We start from the raw sequence: 9,566 nt of genomic DNA, 5'->3' as shown, positions 1-9,566 counted from the left end.
GAAATAGAAAATCACACACGAAATTTAATTAAAAGCAACCTAGTCATCAAAAGTCCATCCATATAAAAATATAATAGATGAATTTTTTTTTAGATGATAGAGAGAAAAGGAAATTTGATATGAGAGAATATAGGATAATGTAAAAAAAAGGTGTACATAGAGTTATTTATAGGCATTATTACAAATTATTATATAATAAATTATACAAATTATGACCTTTTTTATTAATAAAATTTATAATTGTTGCAATTTGTGCCATTGAATTTGTGCAGTTGGAAGGAAATATCCGTTGCATTTGTGCTGGTGGGACATGGCAATAGTGCCATCAAAGACAAAGTGAGTCTTTGTTAGAGTTATGAAAACCAAAACTCTATCCAAGACTCATTCCACTTTTGTTGCACATTATCACATGAGACTTTGTCAAGTCTGTGCTTCAAACTCATTCTTCAGACCGCGATAGATACATTCTAAATTGTAGGATTATCAACTTAATATTAGCTTATAGTCTATGAAGATAGAGCTGAAAAAGATTGACCTGACCTATCAACATGACCCAAATCTAACCCAAAATGACGTGTTAGGGTTGGGATTTTCTGCCCAGGTAAGTAATAGACACGACTTTCCCGTTTCATTAAATAGGTTAGCTAAATGTTGATATTTTCAACCCGAAATATCCCGTTTAAAGCTGCTTAACTAATTTTTTACATATAAATTTCCTACAAAATTTGTTGAGATTAGTGAAAATTTAAGAAATACTAGTTGTAGAAAACATTTACTAATAACAAACTCTAATCACGTATACTTTTAGGTGAATTTCTTGTTGAAAAATAATTACTTAATTAAATTTTAATAATAAGGAATATATAAACGGGTTAAATGAATGAATCGTTGAATAAACAAGTCATTAGAGTTGAGTTTTTCAACTTGTTTAATAAACAAGTTAGATTTAGATTGAAACATATATAATATTCAACCTATTTATTGTCAACCTGAATTCAAACCCAACCTCACCTCACCTCATCTCATCTGTTAACTAGCTCTGATGCAAGGTGATATATCGTATAATCATGTTGCTAGAGCTTTTGTCATAAAATAAGGCGGTCCGAATTTGTTTCCTCATCAATAATAAATATAATTTTACTTCATAATAAACTAAGATGAAACTCACTATAAATTAAACAGTTTCTTTTCTGTCTAAAGGTCCTTCCCGAGTTCCCGAACACATGCAAGAAGTGTTAATACTTAATTGTAGTTATTAAAATATAAACGTACAAGGTCTTACTTGATGAAAATTATTAAAGTACAAGTCGATTATTATTAGATTTTGTTAATTGATGCAAAAATTGTACCACATTACAATTTTTGATTAAGTAGTACTAGATATTCACTGTCAATTATAAAATAAAAAAATAGAAAAATAATCCGAAGTCTGTTAAAGGATGGAGGGAGTAATTAGATAGAAGTAGAATTAGGGATGGATGGGGTGAGTAATGGGATAGATAGAACACAGAAGTATGAATGTAGATAAAGCAAAGTTCACGCGCATGTGAGTTGTGAGAAGAAGGGCATTCAAAATAAAGCGGCAGTATCAACAAATTTTCAAGCCAAGAGTAAATTGGTAGTAATACTCGTATATAAAGAAGACAACTTCTCATACCAAACTAGCATAACCTTACGCTGATTAACCTGACAATTAGAATTAATACAAAAGTACAGGTCATTTTTTAGACTCAACCAACAATTATTATTTGCTGATAATAAGTAAGAACATTTCCCTAATATCACTTCATATATATATATATACACATATACTATACTAGTATCTAACACCGTACCATACATAATAATATTGATGGTATCAAAAATCACTACTACAATAAATTATTAATGCATCACATAGTAGAAATAATTATAAAGAGTAGTCTATTGAGGTATCAAACTCTAACAATCAACACACTCTCTAGACCTTGGAGTATGGCGGTTGTTAGCTCCTGAACCAGGGTAGTCTTGAAGCTCGATGGTCTGCTGCATCTTTCTTTCCTTTAATATATTTCCGTCTTGCATTGCCTCTACAGCATCCTGCTTTGGCAGCATGTAGTTTCATTAATACTCGTATAAGAGGTATAATACATATATATACTAGTCCTATATGCACGCGATGTATGCGAAAACAAACAAAAGGTCAATTGCGTAACAATATATAAAAAATAAAGTTTATTATATATTTTTCTTCTGTTTTTTGAAAGCCAATAAATGAATAATAGAGATTGAGGGTAATTAAACTTGGGCTTGTCATATTTTGGTGTCCTATCCATCTTCACATATATAATAGATATATAACCCAACACACAAAACTTTTTAGGGTTTATGAATACTTTGTTTTAGTTAAAATTAAACAAAAAGAACAAGCCCTAATTTGTGATTAACAAAATAAGACTAAGGAAGGAAACAAACCAGGTGAGAGTTCCTTGAAGCTCGGAAACTTGCAAGATTTCCATGCATTAGACTCTTTGTTCCTACAAAATGATATAACATTATCAATGACAATGAATGATGATTAAAACAAACATGTTTTCAGCTACAAGAGGAGTTGTGAAATCTATTACATGAATAACTCAGGTTTTGATTATTTCTAGTTTCATTAGAATAAAAATGATTATGAGGGTGAAAAAATGGAAAGAATAGAAGTAATAAAATGATGTCTGAATAAGAAGAAATTCTTACTTGTAGTAGGGACAGCATTTATGCCAATTATGCATGAAAATCCTAGAAGAACTATGACAAACAAGCGAAGAAGAGATTTTGCCAATGCCATTTTGTAAAAAAATATGTGTTGGCTTTGGTCATCTTAGAGCAAAGTAGTTCAATTTATATACATGCTACATATGTGGGTTAAAGAATGTGTATGTTTGTGAGGTTGGGGTAAGCAATCAATATCATGAAAAAAAAAGTCAATAAAAAGTTGTGATAAACACAGCTAATGAAAAAGATTGTCTTAAAAAATCAGACATTATACTATTTTTCTTGAGTTGATCTTTTGCCAAATCTAGCTTTTTATGAATTGTCGTCTCTCTTTACATATTGTACGCACTAAAAAGGTCAAAGATGGGTGTGAAACTGTGAATGTGTTAAAAAAATCATCATGCCTAAAGATGGTGAAGGAGGGCATCAAGATGCAAAAGTAGTCACTATTCAAGTGGATCCTGACAAGAGCATGATGATGGATGCATAGCAAGTTGTTCACAACCTTGATTTCTCTATTCCACGCTTAGAATCATTTTCTTTTGATCTTATTTGATTTCTTATTCAAATTATCAACTTCTATGCTGTTATCTCTAATCAAGGTACGTGGATCTAATTAATCTAAATTGGGATCTTTTTCACTGATAGTTTGATAGGCTGTAACGAAAAATGATAGTAGTATTGCTTGGTTATAGATTCATGAGTATCTTTACAGTTCCCTCTAGGGTTTTCTTGTGAGGGTTTCTAGGCGATTGTTAGGGTTTCCGGTGGTTTGGTTTCTCGAGGCTAACTCGAGTTGTGGGCGTCGCTTTTGAGGCTATTTTGAGGTGTGGGTGCAGGTTTTTGACGACGCTCAGGGTAGGGGGGTTTCCTAGGCCCTCTACAATTGTGTGGAGCAATGGATTTACGGGACAAGGAGAGGAGTTGTACTAGGCCTGGCAATCAGGTCGGGTTGGGTCAGGTTCGTGTTCGGGTCACCTATAATCGGGTTGACTAACACCTGACCTGAACCCGACCTGTTTATATAATCGGGTCAAAAACAAGAACCCTAACCTGATCTGCAACTAATCGGGTCGACCCTAACCTGACCTGCTTGACCTGATTTTTTTAACGTACTTTTTAGTGGGCTAACCTGAACTGATAGACTTGTTATTATTTCAATTTGACCCGAACCCATTAACACATATAACCTGATTTTAGGCTTTTCTACTCTCTAAAAAAAATCAAACAAAAAATATTGTTGCTTTTTTAGAAGATTATATACAAAAGATAAACAAGTATCTTTAGAAAAAAAAATGGCAGAACTTGAACAAAAACACATAATATTAGTACCAGCATCTGTAGGCATAGAATTTACAGAGAAAAAAAAAACGTAAGTTAAAAAATACAGAAAATTCAATATTGAACTTACTACTTCTTGATTACTTCTTGTAAAATACATAAAATCAAAATAAAGTAAAAGAGTAGTATAAAAAAATGAACACAACAACACAAACAAACACTCTTACACTCATACATAGCAATTTAAACATTCTTTAAACGGAAAAAAAGGAGGAGAATTGCTATGGTCGATTGAAGCAAACGAAACAAGCGAAGCTTCTTGAAGAGCAATCGTTTGAAGTGCAGCAAGTTGTAATCCGAAGAGGAGAGAGTAGATAGAGATACTGAGTGCAAGAATTAGCGCAGAAGAATTAGTTAGGTCATATGAACTTCTTCAATCAAGATCTGCGCCTTCTCTCTAGTTTCTACCTCTCACTTCACGCACATCAACGACGCTTAATTGACGGCGTTGCAGCGGTTTTCATGGCGGTCATATAAGCATAAAGGAGAGGAGGGGCTGAGAACTGAGAAGGAGAGGAGGGGCTGAGAACTGAGAAGGAGTGGAACGAAGAGGAGAGAGAGATTGAGAGAGTGACGGCTTTTTGATGTAAGTTAGGTTAGGTTATTTTTCAAGAAATATGAGTAAGAGATTTGGCTGGTCAAATGAGGCCCAATTCTAGCATTTAAAGTTTGACTCTTAAAAAATTCAGGTTAGACGGGTCAATTTCAGGTTGAAAATTTCGACCTTAACCTAACCCATTTATTTTTCAGGTCGGGTTCGTGTCGACCCATTTAACTAATCGGGTTGAAAAACTCAACCCAAACCCGCTATTTTCATGTCGGGTTCGGGTCGGGTTATCAGGTTGGGTCAACTTTTGCCAGGCCTAAGTTGTACTGACCAAAACAATATAGAAAAATAATTCTTTGATCATTGATCAATCCACTACAATCCAGAACCCTACGGATGACGCGATTGAGTGGAAAGAGGATGATGGAGAGGACGAAGAGGCTCGAAAAGAACTCGGGCTTGTGGGGAAGATATGGACAAAGCGAACTATCAATGCTACGGCCTTCATGAATAACATGAAGAAGTTATGGCAGCCTATGCATGGATTGGACATTAGTAGTATAGGCGAGAATACGTATGTATTCCAATTTCACCATTGGAGAGATAAATTAAGGGTTGTTGAGGACCAACCCTGGCATTTTGATCGTCACGCTATTCTGTTGAGTGACATAACAGGCAACACAAAACCATCCCAGATGGAGCTATTCGAATTGCCCATGTGGGTTCGAGTCTACAATCTCCCCTTCAAAGGAAGGCTGCAGAGGGAGAACGTGGAAGCCATGGCTAAGAAAGTGGGTCGCTTTATAAAAGCCGATATGTCGGGATCGGTGGGCATTGACAAATCCATTCGCCTTCGGATTGGTATTGATGTCCGGAACCCGTTGGTGCAAAAAATCAAAGTCAAAATGAGGGGAGGGGAGAAAGAATTTTTTGAGGTTAAGTATGAGAAACCGCCGCTCTTCTGCTTCTTCTGTGGCCGAATGGGACATGGTGTGAAGGACTGTTTGGAGTGTAGAGATGAGGAGGAACCACAGGAAAAATTCGGAGGATGGCTCAAGGCTTCACCATGGAAGCGGGTGAGTGAAGGATGGGTTGGCGGTAGTAGAAAAATGCCGAGTAAAAGCGCACGAAGCCTGTTTATCACGAGAGCAAGGCAAGCACCAAGTGTGAAGGTGTGTGCTAAGGTAACTGAAGTTGAAGGTAGGCTGAGAGTTTGCGGGATGGATCAAGAGGGCAGCGGGGGCAGCAGGGAACCAAGTAGGGATGGTGGGACGCATGTCAGCGGGGACAAAAGCGGATGTAGTGAAGTTTTACAGAATAAGAAGGCAGTGGAGGAGAGTGATGAGGGGGACGAAACTATCCTGGAGCTGCAAGAGGCAAGCAAAAAAAATAAAGGGTGGAAGAGAAGAGCTAGAGAGTTGAGTGTAGGGGGCATAGGGGAGCTGAAGGTGAGTGGGGCTAGAAGAAAGTGGAGAGATGGGGAGAATATACAGGAGGAACTTCAGGAGGGAGAAACTTGTGGTATCAAAAAAAAATTGGGCTTGATAGCTCGATATTATGCATTGACCCGGGAATGATTGCAGCTGTTGAAGTGGCGGGCCCCACGGATAGGGCCCTCGGTGATCAATGAGTCACATCCTCGCTTGGAACTGCCGGGGGTTGGGGAGCATGCCGGCAGTCAATACGTTACGGCGCGTTGTGATACATGAAAAACCTCAGATTATATTTTTGCAGGAAACAAAGCTCCATCAAGCTGAGATGGAATGTATTCGGAAGAAACTGAAGTTCAAAGGGATGCTTGCTGTTGATTGTGAGGGGGAAGGGAGACGGAGAAGGGGAGGCATTGGCTTAATGTGGACGGAGGACTGTGAGGTTGACATTCGAACATTTTCTCTAAATCATATCGATACTTTGCTAAAGATAGATGGGGGTCACCAATGGCGTTTCACGGGAATCTACGGTTTCCCCGAAACCGAGAACAAAACAAAGACGGGAGAGCTGCTGAAGGCTTTGAGGAATATGGAGGATATGCCGTGGGTGTGTGGGGGGGATCTCAATTTGATGTAATGGTCGACTGAAAAAAAAAGGGGGCAACGATTTTGAGTTTGAAGAAGCTGTTATTTTAAGGGAAGCTTTACAGTACTGTGGACTTGAGGATATGAATCATGTAGGCTAATACCCTTATACATGGACAAACAACCAAGGGGGGTGGTGGATAATATTCAAGAGAGGTTGGATCGCTTCACTGCTAACCTGAGCTGGATGGAAACATATGAGGGATCCTTTGTCACTCATCTTGAGAAAAAAAAGTCTGACCACCTCCCGATAGTGCTAACTATTCGCACGCGGCTTAATCCTGCTACGGGGAGGACAAAAAAGCGATTATTCCGCTTTGAAGAAATGTGGACAAGGGAGGAGGAATGTGGGCAGGTGATTGCGGAAGCGTGGGTGCGAGGGGAGGGTGTGCTGGGCAATATGGCGAAGACCACTCGTGAGCTTCGGGAGTGGAGTAAACTGAGGTTTGGTGATTTTGCTAAGGAAATGAGGCAGTGCAAGCAACAAATGGGGGCCTTGATGGAGGCGGAGCCCACTTCGAAGGTGATAAACCAAATGAAAGCGATTGATGCTAGGATGGATGAACTTGAAAGAAGGGAGGAAATTTTTCGGAAACAAAGGAGCCGTCTAGAGTGGTTGAAGCATGGAGATAAAAATAAAAAATTCTTCCACTCCAAAGCGAAACAGCGAGCTCGCCGTAATGGCATTAACAGGATGAAGGATGAGGCCGGAGTAATTCACGAAGAGGAAGCGGACATAGCTGAAGTTCCGGTGAACCATTTTGAAACGCTCTTTAGTGCAAATAATGAGATTGACGCGGGGCCGGTTGTGGATAAAGTGGAGTGCCTACTGCCACCCGAAATGAGTGAAAGGCTGGCGGAGCCCTATAGAAGAGAGGAAGTCACTGAAGCCTTGAAGCAAATGCACCCAACTAAGGCACCTCGGCCGGATGGTTTGTGCGCCATGTTCTACCAGCAATATTGGGAGACGGTGGGCGAAGATGTAATGACACAGACTCTCGATTTCCTGAATAATGGAGGTAATATCAATTCGGTTAACCATACTTTTCTCGTGTTAATACCGAAAAAGAAAGAGTGTGAGACTCCCGCAGATTATCGTCCAGTTAGCCTTTGTAATGTTATTTACAAAATTGCCTCCAAAGTGCTTGCCAATAGAATTAAAAAAGTTCTCCCAAAGATTATAAATGAATCTCAGAGTGGTTTTGTCCCTGGGAGACTCATTACTGATAATATATTAGTTGCATATGAGTGCTTTCATTATTTGCGGAAAAAAAAGACAGGGAAGGAAGGGTTTATGGGGATAAAACTAGATATGAGTAAAGCATACGATAGGGTTGAATGGAGGTTTCTTGAAGAAATGATGCAGAAGTTGGGGTTTCCGGGAAATTTCATTCGACTCATTCTGGAGTGTGTAACTACAGCCTCGTTCTCGATATTGCTCAATGGCCAACCCACGCGCCAATTTCGGCCAACCCGTGGGCTCCGGCAGGGAGACCCACTATCACCCTTTCTTTTTATCATTTGTGCAGAAGGTTTCTCTACACTTCTAAGGGACGCAGAAGCACGAAAAGAGATACACGGATTAAAGATTGGAAAAAAAGTGAATGTCATATCTCACCTTTTTTTTGCAAATGATAGTCTGTTGTTCACAAGAGCAAACGAGGGAGAGGCCGAAAAGATTCTAGAAATCCTAACCACCTATGAAGCGGCTTCGGGACAAAAATTGAATATGGAGAAATCGGAGGTGACTTTTAGCCGAAATTTAGAACAAGAAAAGAAACACTTGCTTCAGATGAAGTTATCCTGTAAGGCCGTGGAAAGTCATGAAAAATACTTGGGTCTACCTACATTTGTTAGTGGTTCCAAGAAGAAGATTTTCAAACATATTCATGAGCGTGTGCTGAAGAAGCTAAAAGGGTGGAAGGAGGGTTTTATGTCTCAAGCGGGACGAGAAGTGTTGATCAAAGCTGTAGCGCAAGCACTACCAACATATGCCATGCAGTGCTTCAGATTACCTGTGACAATGTTAAAAGAGATTGAGGGCCTGTTTCGGAGCTTTTTCTGGGGGGTAAAAAAAAGATGAAAGGAAGATGGCTTAGGTAGGGTGGACAAAAATGTATGAGTCAAAGAAGAATGGCGGGCTAGGTATGCGAAACCTTCAGGTCTTTAATGAAGCTTTGTTGGCAAAACAAGCATGGCGTATATTACGTTACCCTGATTCATTGATGGCCAAAACGCTGAAAAATAAATACTTCCCGAACACTAATTTTTTGGAATCCAAACTGAGCCCGACAGCTAGTTTCACGTGGCGTTCGATTTGGTCCGCTCGAGGCCTACTGCAAAAAGGTGTGAGGAAGGTGGTGGGGAGGGGACATAATGTGGACATCTGGAAGGACCCATGGGTTCCTAGCTTGATAAACTTTCGACCTATGCCAGTGGATAGCGAAACTCCGGAAGTGTCGCAACGAGTGTGTGAACTTATGTGCAATGGGCTGTGGGATACGAGCAAACTGCATTCCCTCTTTCCACCATGGGAAGTAGAGGCCATCATTAGCATTCCAATACCGCATGTAGTGATTGAGGACAAATGGGCTTGGCATTTTACGAAGCATGGCTAATACACAGTGAAGAGCGCGTACTTCCAGGCGCTCGAGGGAGAGAAAGTGGCAGCAGCCTCCTCCTCGACGAGAATTGGAGGCAAAGTTTGGGAGAAGCTGTGGAAAGCTCAATTACCCACAAAAATAAAAAAATTTGGATGGCGAGCCCTTCACAATGGTCTTGCGGTGAAGGACAATCTGTGTTGCCGGGGTTTGAGCGAAGATAATCGATGCCAGGTGTGTGGAGAGGGACCCGAAACCACT

General features: G+C 39.6%; 1 protein-coding gene across 1 annotated transcript; it reads right to left on the bottom strand.

Moving 5' to 3' along the window:
- Positions 1 to 1,635: 1,635 nt before the first annotated feature.
- Positions 1,636 to 2,901, bottom strand: LOC104894040 (hypothetical protein). Its single transcript, XM_010680206.4, has 3 exons — positions 2,725 to 2,901; positions 2,455 to 2,516; positions 1,636 to 2,079 (listed from the first exon to the last, which is right to left on the bottom strand). Exons 1-3 carry the CDS (start codon positions 2,813 to 2,815, stop codon positions 1,942 to 1,944), a joined length of 291 nt encoding a protein of 96 aa, XP_010678508.1. The 5' UTR covers positions 2,816 to 2,901; the 3' UTR covers positions 1,636 to 1,941.
- Between the last annotated feature and the right edge of the window lie 6,665 nt (positions 2,902 to 9,566).

The sequence above is a fragment of the Beta vulgaris genome, chromosome 5 (genome assembly GCF_026745355.1).
Source record: "Beta vulgaris subsp. vulgaris cultivar EL10 chromosome 5, EL10.2, whole genome shotgun sequence".
Taxonomy (NCBI): domain Eukaryota; kingdom Viridiplantae; phylum Streptophyta; class Magnoliopsida; order Caryophyllales; family Amaranthaceae; genus Beta; species Beta vulgaris.
This window is presented reverse-complemented; position numbering and strand designations above follow the sequence as displayed.

Excerpts from the sequence above, each read along its gene's own strand:
- LOC104894040 (XM_010680206.4), bottom strand. The coding sequence starts at position 2,815 with ATGGCATTGGCAAAATCTCTTCTTCGCTTGTTTGTCATAGTTCTTCTA. Across the intron at positions 2,517-2,724 it reads AAATGCTGTCCCTACTACAA|GAACAAAGAGTCTAATGCAT; the intron begins GTAAGAATTTCT and ends ATCATTTTGTAG. Across the intron at positions 2,080-2,454 it reads CTTCAAGGAACTCTCACCTG|GATGCTGTAGAGGCAATGCA; the intron begins GTTTGTTTCCTT and ends CTGCCAAAGCAG.